This window comes from Microtus pennsylvanicus, chromosome 11, assembly GCF_037038515.1.
Source record: "Microtus pennsylvanicus isolate mMicPen1 chromosome 11, mMicPen1.hap1, whole genome shotgun sequence".
Classification (NCBI taxonomy): domain Eukaryota; kingdom Metazoa; phylum Chordata; class Mammalia; order Rodentia; family Cricetidae; genus Microtus; species Microtus pennsylvanicus.
Window position 1 is genome coordinate 2,793,302 of NC_134589.1, and position 15,716 is coordinate 2,809,017.

A 15,716-nucleotide genomic window follows, 5' to 3' on the forward strand; every position below is an offset into this window, starting at 1 on the left:
CTACAGAGCAAGTTACAGGATAGGCTCCAAAGCTACAGGGAAACCCTGTCTCGAAAATAAATAAATAAAATGAAGAAAGAAAAGAAAGACAATTTCTAAGGTCCTTCCACCCAGACAGGGGACTGAGAAAAGCCTTCCACCGTGATCAGCATCTCCATCAGTGGGAATCAGGAGCCCAAGGAAGCCTTCTTGTCCATCCGGACGACATTCACACGGTTCACATGGCTGTTCTAAGCTGGTTCCACAACATTTTCCTCACCCCTCCACCACAAAGGGAAACCCCACGCCACAGCTCTTGCTGCACCCCTTACTTATTCCTAGCACAAGGCCCCGGGAGTCTCCTATCTCATGACCCAGAAATCTTTGTAACCCTGACAGCCCCACCTAGCCCTGCCAACTATCGGCTCTGTAAACTTCCACCTAAAATTTCCACGGTGTCAGACAACTGCCGCCCCCTCTCTTCAGAGCTTCAGCATCTCCTTCGCCTCTCCCTATGCAGCCAAGCCACCTTTCCAGCTCATGTGTCAGAACTCATCCCTGCCCAGCCCCGCCCCATCCGGAAGGGGCTCTGTGGCAGTCACAGTCTGCGAGACCCTGCTAGCTGTAGCCCTTCTCCCTTCCCTCCAGCTCACTCTGCCTATGCTCCTTCTTTCTGTACCTTCCCTGGCTGTAACTATGAACACCTCAAGTCAGGTGACATTTTCCTCCAGTCACCAAGTGAAACCAGAAACTCAGTAGCTTTTTCTACTTTGTTCTATTTTATTTATTTTTATTTTTATTTTTATTTTTTTTGGTTTTTCGAGACAGGGTTTCTCTGTGGTTTTGGAGCCTGTCCTGGAACTAGCTCTGTAGACCAGGCTGGTCTCGAACTCACAGAGATCCGCCTGCCTCTGCCTCCCGAGTGCTGGGATTAAAGGCGTGCGCCACCACCGCCCGGCTCTATTTTATTTATAACATACCATTATCTTATTTGTTTGTGGGTTTCGTGGGCCTTGCCCTTCTCTGGAATAAACACTCAATGAAGGCAAGTGAGCCCCAGTCCTGGACTGGGAATGGCTCCTGTCCTGCTCGGGTGGAGCAGCTTGCTGTACACCTGCGCCTCTACTGGGTGGTGGTGGGGGAACACTAGAAGGAAGCAATCCTTGGCGACAACTCTATGGGTTTCCTTTGGTCTAGTATGTCAATCTCTGCAGTGACAACAGCTGAGGATGGGGCTGCCTGAGCTTCCCCCACCCCTGGGCAGGAGGAGACTCCCACCTTATCCTTGACTCCAGGAGCTCGAGGGGGTGCCGATGGGCTCCTGTCTCGTTTCCCCCATTGCTCCCAGAGGTGTTTGCTGTGCTCCCGCTCAGCTGGACCGTGTCTGTGTTCTGCCTTCTTTCCCTGGGTGTGAGGAGTGAGCAAGCTGGCAACTGTTTACTTACGTTAAGGAAACCGGGAAGCTAAGTAGATATACCCCTCCCCTCCTTAAATTAAACACAACCCCCAACATGGTAGGTAGGCAATGTGGGGCTAATGAGAAAGTGCGCTAAGGGCAAGAGTGACCAGCCTGACCATCTTTGTCACCTGGAAGCTTCTTCCCTTGAGAGGCCAAGGTGTCCAGGGCTCCGGAGTGCAGGATAAAGCCACTGTAATGGAAACTCTGAGCTTGGCCAGTCTCTCCCTTGCTGTAAACGTAGACTGAGCATAGTTTTCCCGCAGTAGCATAGGTGAGATATTTGCCGGCACCCTCTGCTTGTAATGGTGGCTGAGATGTATAAGAATCACATTAATCCCTCAGCTTAAACACTGAAATCATAGATTGTCAATAGGGCTGTCAGTTATTATTTTAATTAACTAAGCAATTTATTATTTGCTTGCGCATGCCAGTGTGTGTGTGTGTACATGCATGCAGGTCTTTTCAGAGGCCAGAAGAGGGCCTTGGGTCCCCTAGAACTGGCTGTGAGCTGCCTGACACGGGTGCTGAGAACTGAACCTGGGTCCTCTGGATGAGCAGCCAGTGCTCTTAACCACTGAGCCATCTCTCCAGCCCTTACTTAGTAGTTTATTTTTATAAAGACAGTCTCTTCACGTAGTCCAGTCTGGCCTCAAAGTCTGGATGCTCCTGCCTGCACCAAATATTGGGGTCATAAGTATAAGCTACTACCCTAGACTAAACCATTGCTTTTAAGTAGGTAGGTACATATAAAATACAATGTAACCACGGTGATTAGATACAATAACAAGGCAAGTGACAAAGGCATGCTTGACCAGATTGTAGCTGCCTACAACTGTTAAAAGCAAAATGAGGGTCTTCAAATTGTTTGGGTACTATAAGAAATGATAAAGCAGGCTGGGAAGCTGGCTCATGGACTAAGAGAGCTTGCTGTGCAAGCTTGATGACCTAGGTTTGATCTTAGAACCCACATAAAAGGAAAGAAAAACTACAAAGTTGTCCCCTGACCTCCATGCCTACAACGTGGTATGGGCATCCCACTTACATCCAAGAACACACACAAACACACACAGACACAGTAAATTTTTTAAAAAGATATATGAGCAGAGTGGCCCAATAAGAATACAATAATTTTTTTTCTAGTCATTACATTTGATGAAGTAAAAGAAACGGGTGAGATTAAACAGCTTCTTAAACAGTATCCCTAAGCTATTATTAGACTCATTTCAATAGGCAGTATGAATGGAACTTTACATTCTTCTCTTACAATGTCATTAAAATGCATGTGTATTTTACATCAGAGATTGCACAACAACCCCTAGAATCAGGCTTGCAAAAGGGCATGAGAGCATGGAATAAAACCATGAGCTCACATTTTACTTAGTCTCAGATGGGTGGTCAGCTCTGTCCTTAATGTTCTGATATGATATTATTACATATATTATATCGGTTATCTGGTGTACACAAATCCTGACACCAGAGCAGGAGCCAAGCTCTCAAGAGAAGGCGGCAATAACTTGTTTTAACGTGGATATATTGCGACTCACAACTTCTTCAGACTAAACTTACCTAAATGAGTTCCCTTTTAATAGTAGCTTTTAAAGACGTGTGTGTGTGTGTGTGTGTGTGTGTGTGTGTGTGTGTGTGTACATGAGAGTGGTCTTTTTTTTTTTTTTTTTTTTTTGGTTTTTCGAGACAGGGTTTCTCTGTGGTTTTGGAGCCTGTCCTGGAACTAGCTCTTGTAGACCAGGCTGGTCTCGAACTCACAGAGATCCGCCTGCCTCTGCCTCCCGAGTGTTGGGATTAAAGGCGTGCGCCACCACCGCCCGGCATGAGAGTGGTCTTCACCTAAGCCAGGATTGGATCCCCAGGAGCTGGAGACGCCAGCGGGTATGAGTCACATGGCCTGAGTGCTGGAAAGAACTCTGGCTCTCTGGAAAAGGAGTAACTGCTCTTAACAGTTTTGCCATCTTTCTTCAAAAGCAGAAAAAAGAAGCCAAGCGCATATGTTTCCTAGGACTAGGGCTATGGCTCAAATATGGACAGATCCTGGGATCCACCCTCAAAAACAAACAAAACAGAGAAGCCCGGTTGCAAACCAGGACCCTGCAGAATGCTGGGCGTCACGATGCCGGGTCAGAGGCACTGAAGAATTCTCCGATGTCCTGTCTCGAAAAATTAAAAAAAAAAAAAAAAGAATTCTCCGATGGGATGGCGGCTTAAGCGATTCTTGCTCTCCCAGGCAAAAACAACTGTCCGGTCTGAACCCACCTATCTTTTCCCACATCACTGGCAAGGCAGCGAAAGCCAGATTCAGGGCGTCTCGTTGCTGGGGTTGCCATGGCAACATAGGCGGCGCTGGGGAATAAGGGCCGAGCGGACGGGGTTGTGCCATCTTTTTTTATTCCGTGCCCTCAGGGACACCGTAGTGTCCCTCTGCACCTCCCCAGGTCCCCATGTCCCTATCCTGCGAAAGCAGGAGAAACTCAAAAAGCCCTGTTTGCATACACCCCGAGCAGCGCCGTGCATAGTAGCGAATCAAGCCCCGCCTCTTGCCAAATATCGCGAGAATAGGAGCGGCTCCTGCGGAGGCCCCCGCGCTCTCCACTTCCGCCCGACAAGGCTCCTCCACCGCGCTGTGGTGGCGTCACTTCCTCCCGACCGGGCCGGCAGCGCGAGCCTTGCTTCCGGTTCCCGCCGCTGCCGCTCGCGCCCCTCACCTCTCGGTGGACTCGGAATTATGGCGGCCACGGCCACGATGGCGACGTCGGGCTCCGCGCGGAAGCGGCTGCTCAAAGAGGAGGACATGACCAAAGTGGAGTTCGAGACCAGCGAGGAGGTGGACGTGACCCCCACGTTCGACACCATGGGCCTGCGGGAGGACCTACTGCGCGGCATCTACGCCTACGGTGGGTCGCGGGCCTGGCGGCGCGGGGAAGCCGGAGGGCGGGGAGGCTGCGCCGGGCGGAGAGAATGCGAGCCCGCGGCTCCGGGGCCCAGGGCCGGCTTTTCCCCGTCGCTGCAGTAGCGGGTGACCGTGTGTGTCCCTATGAGCGCCCCGAGGCTCTGATGGGAGGATGGGGACTACGGATCCGCTAGGTCCGTGCCTCGCGGAGTTTGTAAACTCTGTTAGGGAAGCGGAAAGTGCGAAGCCAAGGTGCTTCAAGCGGTGGGAGTTGGTGGGGAAAAGCGACGCGAGCTACCGGTAGAGGGATAGACTGGTAGGGGCAGTTAAGAGGGAGCTCCCGGAGACGCACAGGGTCCCCAGGGCTGCGAGGGCAGCTGGTCCCGGCTCCTGGATGCCGTTGGCCCCTGTGGGCCAGGAACAGAAGGAAACCCCTTGTCATGAGATGATTCGTTCCTAAATACAGCGGGAAGCCACTGCATCCTAGAGCAAAAGCTCCAGGGTCGGGCGTACAGTTTGAAAGTTTCTTTTGGTGTCTGGATTTGGAGTGGAGCGAGTAGTGGAGGCGGGGTGAGGTCCGGACCTGGGAAGAGCTGTGCGCTAAGATCTGCTGGTGGCTTTCCAGTGATGTCGCTGGTATCTGCGTAGGTAGGAGCATTTGAGAGAGGCTGAGCGCTGTCATTTTCCTAGTTTTTCAAAGTTTTTTTGTTTGTTTGTTTTTGTTTTGTTTTTCGAGACAGGGTTTCTCTGTAGCTTTTGGAGCCTTTCCTGGTGGCCTCAAACTCAGAGATCCGCCTGCCTCTGCCTCCGGAGTGCTGGAAGCTGGGATTAAAAGTGTGTGACACCAAGCTTGGCGTGCTTTTTTTTTTTTTTTTGCTTAGCCCTAGCTGAACTGGGGCTCACTTTGTAGACTAGGGAAGGTGGGTCTTTCCGCTTTGAGTGGTGCCCACTTTGGTTTTTAGTTGATTCCAGATATAGTCAAATTGACAACCAAGAATAACAATCACAAATCCTTTGAGCTGTGAATCTGTACTAGCTATATTTTTTAAAAGTATAAAAATGAAGTACAAGGCCGGGCGGTGGTGGCGCACGCCTTTAATCCCAGCAGTCGGGAGGCAGAGACAGGTGGATCTCTGTGAGTTCGAGGCCAGCCTGGTCTACAAGAGCTAGTTCCAGGACAGGAACCAAAAGCTACAGAGAAACCCTGTCTCGAAAAATCAAAAAAAAAAAAGTACAGCTTTTCTGCGTAAGTTCTGTGCTTACTTGGAAAACATTTATTTTTTTCTTTTTTGGTGTTTGTTGTTTTGTTTTGGCGGTGGGGGGGATTTCCTGACAGGGTTTCTCTGTGTAGCCCTGGCTGTCCTTTAACTTGCTTTGTACACCAGGCTGGTCTCTAACTCAGAGATCTGCCTGCCTCTGCCTTCTGAGTGCTGGGAAAGGCATGCTCTACCACAGCCCGACTGTCTCTCTCTCTTTTTTTTTATTCTTATATTTATTTATTATGTATACAGTATTCTGTGTGTATGTCTGCAGGCCAGAAGAGGGCACCAGACCTCATTACAGATGGTTGTGAGCCACCATGTGGTTGCTGGGAATTGAACTCAGGACCTTTGGAAGAACCGGCAATGCTCTTAACCACTGAGCCATCTCTCCCCCGACTGTCTCCTTTTTGTTTTGTTTTGAGCTATGTCTCTACATAGCTCTGGCTGTCCTGGGGACTGACAATGTAGAAAGTTGGCCTGGAATTAACAGATCCTCCTGCCTCTGCCTCCTGAGTACTGGGATTAAGGAATAGAAAGTTGGCCTGGAATTAACAGATCCTCCTGCCTCTGCCTCCTGAGTACTGGGATTAAGGAAGTGCATGACCATCCCCAGTCTATCTAGGGTGGTGCCTAGAAAATGGGGCTATATCCAGGTGAGAGAGCAGTGTGGGTATTCCCACATCATGCCTGTGCAGGTCCAGTGCCCTGAGATGACAAGCAGTGGGTTTGAGTGCTTGCTGGTAGGAAGGGCAGCAACTACAATGCTTCTTTTTAATTCTCTTTTTTCTGAGACAGGGTTTCTCTGTGTAGCCCTAGCTGTTCTGGAACTTGCTCTGTAGACCAGGTTTGTCTTGAACTCAAAGAAATCTGCCTGCCTCTGCCTCCCGAGTGCTGGGATTAGGGTGTGTGCTACCATGGATTTATGGTTTTATTGCAAAGAGGGTTTCTTGTGTTTTAGGCTGGCCTTGAACTCCTGATGCTATTCCAAGTGTTGGTATTGTAGATACTGTCTTCATAGGTAATCTCCCAGGCTAGTCTGTAAAGATGTGGGTTCTCCTGGGAGCCTGGAGTTGGCAGTAAGAATCACATGTGTATCCCGGGAGCTTGTGCTATGTGGCATTGGCGCTGTCACAGTGTGGGAACTAAGTCTTTCCCCTTTGTGTTCACAGGTTTTGAGAAGCCTTCAGCAATCCAGCAGCGCGCTATCAAGCAGATAATTAAGGGGAGAGATGTCATAGCACAGTAAGTGGGTGCCGAGAGCCAGCTGGTGTTGATGGAGAGAGGTCGCTTTGTTCCTGCCGCCTGGCTAGCTTATACCTGAAATAATCACACAGAACTGTATTAATTAAAACACTGCTTGGCCTTTAGCTCTAGCCTCCTATTGGCTAACTCTCACATCTTGATTTAATGCATTTCTATTAATCTGTGTTCACCACGAGGTCATGGCTTACCAGGAAAGATTTAGCATGTCTGACCTGGCGTCTTCATGGCTGTTCTCTCTCTGTTTTCTTCCTCCCAGAATTCAGTTCAGTCTCCCCACCTACCTAAGTTCTGCCCTATCACCAGGCCCAAAGCAGTTTCTTTATTAACCAATGAAAGCAACACAAATACAGAAGGACCTCCTACACCAAGCTGGGGTCAGTGACACTGGTGAGGGCTGAGGGAAGCTGAGTCTGCTTCGGCATCTCTGCACTCTGCACAAACCCACCTCCGACTCGGCATTTACTCTTTTTTCTCATCTAGAAAAGGGTTCCGCCGGGCAATGGTTGCGTATTCCTTTAATCCCAGCACTCGGGAGGCAGAAACAGGCAGATCTCTGAGTTCAAGGCCAGCCTGGTCTGCAGAGCAAGGTCCAGTATAGCCAGAGCTGTTACACAGAGAAACACTGTCTTGAAAAACCAAACAAGAAAAAGATTCCTTTAAGTCAAATTGCTGTCATGTGTATTTTGGGGTGGTGCTTGGTACTGTGGGTCATATCCAGGTCATTGTACACAGCACACAACAGCGCCACTACCGACGCATATCTGAAGCCCTGAATGTAGATTTATGTAAGATACTCTTTTAATAGCTTTATTTTTTATTTCCCTCCCCTCCACATGCTGGGTACTGAATCCAGGGCCTTCTTCATTACTGAACTATACTCTAAACTGTTATTTGCCTTAATTTTCAAAAGACAAAAAATGTTTTAAGTTACACTCCAAAATGTTAGGTGCCGTTTGCACTAAGGGAAGAGACCTTTTCTGCCCTCTGAAGTTCTTCCGTCCCCGGTGCACAAGCCATGTCACTATTTTCATCTGTAGCAGTTTAACATCGTATCTCGGGCTGTGATGGCTTGCTCAGTTCCCAAGTTTGCTTCTTAGTCCCCACACTGACACAGACTGACACGCCTGTGACTCCAGCGTCAGGGGACCCAGCACCCTCTTCTGGGCTCTGAAAGCACCCTCACCCATGTGGCATTTAGTCACACAGAAATATAGATAAAAATTGAAAGTTGTGTCCTTGTACTTGGGTCTTATCTTTGTAGTTATAATGCTGTGGTTAAAGGTGGGGACATCTAGAAAGAAGCTGCCCCAGTGTGCAGCCAGGGCTTTGGAACACTGCTGAGGAGAGGTCGCCAGAGCAAGGACAGGGTCGTTGGTGCCCTTTTCGTCTGATAACTGCTCTTGTGCTTTCTCACACAGGTCTCAGTCTGGCACCGGTAAGACGGCCACCTTCAGCATTTCCGTCCTCCAGTGTTTGGATATCCAGGTGAGCTGCCGCTCACAGCAGACTCTCCTTAATCCCAGGAGATGTCTCTGCTCTGCCAATGCTGTGTGTACAGAATACTGTTTTTAGGTAGGGTGTGGTTGTATTTCTTTAATCCCAGCAGATAGGAGGAGCTCTGAGTTTAAAGGCCAGCTCTTAATAGCAAATTTCAGGCCAGCCAAGGATACAAAGTAAGATCCTGACTCAAAAAGAGGACATTCTGATCTGCATAGGAGAGCCCTGGTGTATGGCGCTCTTGCTGGACTTTGCAATTTAGTGTCTCCTCAAACCTATCAGGAAAGAGCAGCAAGGCTAATGGGAGCTGGTGTCCTTAGCCCAAGTGCTTGTTAGCAAGGAGTATGAACAATACTGAGACCGGAAATCCCGGCTTAGTGTGATAAACTGGACTTGGACAAAAACCAGATTCTCACTCATATGCGAAATCTAGAGTTTCTGTTTAAAAGGTGGGCATGAAAGCAGAGCGGGGACTATTTGTAAGAGACCGGAGGGGAGGGGCACTCTTCTGTCCAGTCTCATGGTTTTCTTCTTTTATTCATCAGGTTCGAGAAACCCAGGCTTTGATCTTGGCTCCAACAAGAGAGTTAGCGGTACAGATTCAGAAGGTGAGGCATTAAAGATGGTGGTGTCGGGCTGGGAGGGGGCTCTCCTGGCGTGTGCAAGGCCACGTAGCAGAAAGATCAGTCTTGTGTTTGCAGGTGTCTGAGAACGGACTGTTGCCCTGACGCTTGTTTTCTCTTCCTGTGTTTGCCCGGGCCCCCGGGACGGCAGAGTGGGTGCGGGAGCGCGCTGCTCACGCCTGAGTTTGACCCCCAGAATCATGTTGCCCTCCAGCCTGCAGACTGTTTGATAATAGTGCTCTCCTTCTTCCCTGTTGGTTTTCACGGCACCAAAAGATGGAACCCAGAGTTCTGTGCTTGCTAGGCAGCCTACAGTTCTTTGTATGAATCTGGTGGTTTTTATCATTGCTTCTGCTCGTTTGGTGTGTTCGTGATCTTAGAAGTGGTCTGGAAATGTACCGTGGTGGTGGTGAACTCACCTATAACCATAAGGCCCTGGAGTCAGTCCCCAGCACTAGGGTGGGGAGACAGTTTTCCAACAGGAAAATGAATTCCATTTCAATCAAATGATGATTTTTTTTTATCTTGAGGGGTACATAGTGCAATGTTAGTATGATGGGATTATGGACTGTAATGTTTCCTGTATTTGGTGTACACCACTTCAGTAATAAGAAACCATCAAAATGAATCTCCTTTTGGCAGAGAAAAGAAATCTTGTAGTTTTATCATTATGAATAAATTATAGTTGGTTATTTCAAATTAGAGTGGAAATGACAGTTTAGATGTATCTGACCTTGTGCCTTGTGTGTAAACCTGTTTTGCTTCAGGGTTTGCTGGCTCTGGGGGACTACATGAATGTACAGTGCCACGCCTGCATTGGGGGCACCAATGTTGGGGAGGACATCCGGAAGCTGGACTATGGGCAGCATGTTGTGGCAGGCACCCCGGGACGTGTCTTTGGTGAGCACCTCTGTTGAGAACGGGGCTGTGGGTGGGATCTGTGCAGTGTGCTCAAGGTCGTGGCGGTTCATTCGTGTGCACCCGGTGGTGTGTACAGGGACCAGTGCAAATAGCTCCTTTCTTAGAGCCAAGTGTGATTCTTTCAAAATCTAATTACACAGATATGATTCGCCGTAGAAGTTTAAGGACACGGGCCATCAAGATGTTGGTTTTGGATGAGGCTGATGAAATGTTGAACAAAGGTAAGGGGACCAGAATTTTCTACTGACATTGTCGAGTCTTACGTCTTCACAGTGAGGTCTCTGTTTCCTAGAGATGTGACAGTCCTTGCTTTCTGGAGAAGCGGTGTGTCTTGGGAGGTTTGGGACCTGAAGTTCCTGTTGTAATGTTTTTGTGGTTAAGGTCTATGGTTAAAGTCTTCTTATCTCCTCTTGACTGCACACTGCTTGCTTCAGCACACATTGCCGTGTGGCTTTGAGGTGCAGCTTATTGGTCAAGTTAGGGTATTCGCCTTTGAACTTGCTCTGACCAGTGACAGCTGTAAAGCCATAGCTGAGCTCATCTTTGTCCCAGGTTTCAAGGAGCAGATCTACGATGTGTACAGGTACCTGCCGCCAGCCACACAGGTGGTTCTCATCAGTGCCACATTGCCTCATGAGATCCTGGAGATGACCAACAAGTTTATGACCGACCCTATCCGCATCTTGGTGAAGCGGTAAGGACACATGCCCTCATTCCCTTTTCCATTTCTAAGTCTGAGCTCAGTGGGTGTTCTCTATTCTGAGGAATGGGAAAGGTTCAGGCAAGTTCAGGATCCAGCCCTTTGTGGTAGGGGAGATAAGGGCTGGGTACTCTTAGGTGGCCTTGTCCCTCAGGTCCTGGTTTGAAGAGTGACATGAGCATTTGTCTGTCCGCCAGTGATGAATTGACTCTGGAAGGCATCAAGCAGTTCTTCGTGGCGGTGGAAAGAGAGGAGTGGAAGTTTGACACTCTGTGTGACCTCTACGACACGCTGACCATCACCCAGGCTGTCATCTTCTGCAACACCAAGAGGAAGGTGTGCCACCTCACTCTGTAGGGACCGCAGGCTGGATCTGCCAACGGCAGCAGGGTGTAGCTCAACTCTGGGTTCCTGTGCTAATGCAGCTATAGACAGTATGATAAGACAGAAACCGTGAGACTAGGCCAAGTGCGAGGGCTGCTGGGGAAGCTGAGGCAGGAAAATTTCCGGAGTCCAGGAACCATAACAAGACCCATCTTTTAAGGTGTAAAAATAGGTACTGACATTGTGTTTTTCTGTAATAATTTTGATGTCTTTGGTTTAAGCTCAGGTTTAGGCTCAGTAGGTTGAAGCGATGGCCTGTGGGTAGTCCGTGGTAGTGTTCCCCTAAAGAATTCTCAGGCGTGCCCATCCCTGCGGAGGGTGGGTGAGCTCCCTGTGCAGTTGTCTGTGCGTGTCTGCTGCTGAGGGCTGCCATTTTGTAGGTAGCTGGGTGAATGAGCACATTCTTGTCTGATTGTAGGTTGACTGGCTGACAGAGAAGATGAGAGAAGCGAACTTCACTGTGTCGTCCATGCACGGGGACATGCCCCAGAAGGAGCGTGAGTCCATCATGAAGGAGTTCCGGTCAGGTGCCAGGTAGGCCTTTGGCAGCTTTGGCTCCTGTGGAAGGACAGATGGGAATGTCCTCGGGGCTTTCATGTTGTTTCCTGCTCCAGGTGTGGGAAATGATGGCGCTCTCTGAGTGGATGCTGCCCTGTGGGGGCTGTTGGCTTAGTGGGGGACCGGCGGGAACCCTTGTGTGTTGTTCTCTGTTCTCTGGTGACCAGGTGTTGGGTCTGTCAGTGCTCAGAGAGCAGACCTGTGAGTGAGCTTGTGCCTTTGATTCAGGTCTGCTTTGTGATCCTTTGGGTCATGTCTGTGGCTGTGTGTGTGTCTTCGAGCAGGATATTCCAGCTAGACTTGAGCTGATAGTCCCCAGCTTGTCAGCAGCCTTCCCTCTGGCATTCAGTTCTCTCTGTCATCCTTTGTGTTCTTTTTTATTATTGTTTATTGTCCCTGTGTGTGTAGGGTAGCATGTGTTGTTAAAGTGTGTACAGAGGTCAGGAACTAGTTTGTGGAAGTCAGTTTTCTCTTTTCACCATGTCAGTTCCAAGGATTGAACTCAGGTTGTTGGGCTTGGCAGCAAGCTCCTTTACTAACTAAATAAATTACTGAGCACTGGAGGCATTGGCATCTGTCCTCGGCTCATATAGGGATGTACAAGTCCCGCTTTGGGATCCTGAAGCCTGTGCCGGCCTTTCCCTCCGCATTTCTGGAGTGGACCTTTTATCTTGTTTTTGTATTTCTTGTTTCTTTGAAACAAGTTGGGGTTGGGTTTGGTTTTGGTTTGTCACTGGTGTGACAATTGTTGCCTCCCCTCTCTGGTGTTTGTTTGGTTTTCAGATTTTGCGGCAGGCTCTGTGTTGACAGAAGTTTTCTGTCCTGCCCGGTCCCGCAGCTCTTCAGTCCCAACGAAACGCACAGAGGTCTTACATTAATCATAAACTGGTTGGCCTATTAGCTCAGGCTTCTTATTAACTCTTTCTTACATCTTAAATTAGCCCATAATTCTTGCCCTTGTTAGCCTTGTGGCTTGGTACGTTTATCAGTGAGCTGTTCTCATCTTGCTTCCTTTGCATCTGGGTGACGACTGCAGACTGAGCTTTCCTGTTCTTGTTGCCCCTCCTATACTTCCTGCCTGGCTACTGGCCAATCATCGTTTTATTAAAACAACACACTCTAAATGACAAGGTATAGACCATTGTCCCACAGCAGCTCTGTCTATGCAGTTCAGGCTGGCATTGAACTTGGGACCCCTGCTTCATTTCTTGAGTATAGGACTTCAGCCAGTCACTGTTTGAAGTTGGCCGTTTAGAGTATACTCGTCTAAATTAATCAGCTTGTAAGTGAATTTTCCCTCTTGTTCCTTTTTTCTTTTTTAATTTTTTGAACTTTTCTTTCTCTTTGAAGGTTGTATTTTTTCTTTTCTATTTTTTTTTTAAAGTTATGTCATTTAGTAGCTACCTTGGAGATGATACCATACTTTTGTTTGTTTGCTTGTGGGTTTTTTTGTTGTTGTTTTTCGAGACAGGGTTTCTCTGTGTAACAGTCCCGGCTGTCCTGAAACTAGTTCTGTATACCAGGCTGGTTTCGAACATGCAGACATCTACCTGCCTCTGCTTCCCAAGTGCTGGGATTAAAGGTGTGCCCCGCCACTGCCCGATGACCATCTCTATTCTTTTTTTTTTTTTTTATGTATACAATATTCTGTCTGTGTGTACATCTGCAGGCCAGAAGAGGGCACCAGGTCTCATTACAGATGGTTGTGAGCCACCATGTGGTTGCTGGGACTTGAACTCAGGACCTTTGGAAGAGCAGGCAATGCTCTTAACCACTGAGCCATCTCTCCAGCCCCCATCTCTATTCTAATATCTGTTATTGATAGCTACTTTCCCTGTCTTTCCAGACAGTACACTAGCATTCATGCATGTTAAAACATGTGCTTGTGTGTACACATGTGCACACACACAACACATGGAATTCTGTGGTTTTAGCTGAGAGATTAATGTACCTTTTAATCCACAGTGGCATTTTGCTTTATATGATAGATTTGTTTGTTTGTTTGTTTTTTCGAGACAGGGTTTCTCTGTAGCTTTTTGGAGCCTGCACTGGAACTCGCTCTGTAGACTAAGCTAGAGCCTCTGCCTCCCGAGTGCCTGGCAGGATACAGTTTATTTAGATTTGGACGTATTGTCATCTCTTTCCTCACCTCTGTCCTGTTGTCCTCTGTACACTATCTAGTCTCTGGCCTTTCCCTTACTGTGCAGTGGAAACAGGAGTCCATCTTCTTTCTAGTAACCCTGTCAGTAGGTGAGGCATCAGTGGGTTCTTTTTTTGTTTTGTTTTGTTTTTTTTTGTTTTTCGAGACAGGGTTTCTCTGTGGCTTTGGAGCCTGTCCTGGAACTAGCTCTGTAGACCAGGCTGGTCTTGAACTCATAGAGATCCGCCTGCCTCTGCCTCCCGAGTGCTGGGATTAAAGGCGTGCGCCACCACCACCTGACGATCAGTGGGTTCTTAATAACAGCCAACAGTTAGTATGGCGCTGCCTCAGTAATGTGGTCTTTATGTAAGTGTTTGTGTCCTTGCACAGCTGTCATGTCGGTTAGGATCAAACATGTTTCAGGTGCGCTAGCATGTATGCCTGGCCTCTGGGGGGCAGGTGGCACCACTTGGGCAGAGTAACCGCTGTGGTATGGGTTGAGCTTAAGATTTAAAAATGTCATCAGTAGGTTCCTGTTCATAATAGAATTTTTGCTAAGCAAAAGTCATATTTTCCTGGAGGGGCTGGACCCACGTTTTAAGTAATTGTAGCAGGTTTTCCGGTGACCTGTGGGTGATGTGATTGCTCAGGGCCCTTGGCCAGAGCTTAAAACTGCCAGAGGCCACTCCGCTCTCAACATTTCTGACTTTTCTTTGTGCAGCCGAGTGCTCATCTCTACAGATGTCTGGGCTCGGGGCCTGGATGTCCCTCAGGTGTCCCTCATCATTAACTACGACCTGCCCAACAACAGAGAACTGTACATTCACAGGTGTGTGCTCCTTCCTTTGCTCAAGACTGTTGGCCTTCATCCATGTGGCTGTTTACTAACACCTATTTTATTCTAAAGAATCGGGAGATCGGGGCGATACGGCCGCAAAGGTGTGGCCATCAATTTTGTGAAGAATGATGACATCCGCATCCTCAGGGACATAGAACAGTACTACTCCACCCAGATAGACGAGATGCCCATGAATGGCAAGTTGCTGGTTCTTCTGGGGGCTGTGGGAGGGGCTTTCTTACTAGGAATTGGGAGGTGACGCGTGGCATTGTTAACGCACCTTTCTTCTCCTTCAGTGGCTGACCTGATCTGAAGCTGGTGCTCGTGCGTCAAGGGCCTGGATATGGCTCCTATTGTGAGCTCCTCCTTGGAAACGGGAAGCCTCTATTTAATGGGGTTTAAATGAACTGTCTTCTCACAGCCCCGCAGGAAGACCCTTGGGCGCTGCCATCTTTTCTAACCCACATGTAAATAATCCAATGCTTTGAGCCTTTTACATTAAACATGGAAATTTTCCCATGAACCTGAGTGTGGATTTCTTGTTGTGTCACCAGCTTTCCTGGTCTGGCCATTTCTCTCCCTAACTCCACATTATGTACAGAATCCACCTTGAGACGTCTAAGAGTCAGACGAGAAAACCCATAGTAGAAGCGAAAGGGAAATAGTGACTTCAGATTTGCAAGTGTTTCTTTAAGATGATAGCAAAAGATCTGGCACGGACTTGTTGGGGTGGACCTCTTCAGATGGTACCTGCATAGAAGAGTGAAGCCCAGGCTGGGAGGCAGCGGGAGGCGTGGCCTCTTGGAGCTCCTGGTGGTTAAGTTGTGGGTGCTAGAGTAGTCACGTGACCCGGTGAACCGGACCCTGCTGATGTGTCTTCGCTCAGCCAGGTCACCTGTGGTTACCTACCCTCTCACATGACTGCATGTACTCAAGACAGCCCCGGCTAACAGCAGGGTCTGCGGAGACCAAGACCACAGCAGCCTTGGAGCCTTGATGAGGGGTGACTGCAGATGATGGGACAACTCCCTTAAATTGTAGCCGAGTCTGCCAGCAGCCCACATCTGTACGTGGCAATCTTGATTTGTGCTATTTGAAACCACCTGCACCACGGTGTGCTGGTTGCAGAAACGCACGTTGTATAAGGTTAGACTGGCCAGCTCGAAAGCAGGGGAAGATTGCTGGAGAAG

The 15,716-nt window shown here is 48.6% G+C and overlaps 1 protein-coding gene across 1 annotated transcript; it reads left to right on the top strand.

Moving 5' to 3' along the window:
• The first annotated feature begins 4,091 nt into the window (after nt 1–4,091).
• Nucleotides 4,092–15,047, top strand: Eif4a3 (eukaryotic translation initiation factor 4A3). The gene is made up of 12 exons (XM_075989912.1): nt 4,092–4,344; nt 6,772–6,844; nt 8,284–8,350; nt 8,908–8,970; nt 9,753–9,885; nt 10,047–10,127; nt 10,459–10,600; nt 10,804–10,942; nt 11,409–11,524; nt 14,410–14,517; nt 14,596–14,723; nt 14,823–15,047. Exons 1-12 carry the CDS (start codon nt 4,176–4,178, stop codon nt 14,837–14,839), a joined length of 1,236 nt encoding a protein of 411 aa, XP_075846027.1. The 5' UTR covers nt 4,092–4,175; the 3' UTR covers nt 14,840–15,047.
• Nucleotides 15,048–15,716: the final 669 nt, after the last annotated feature.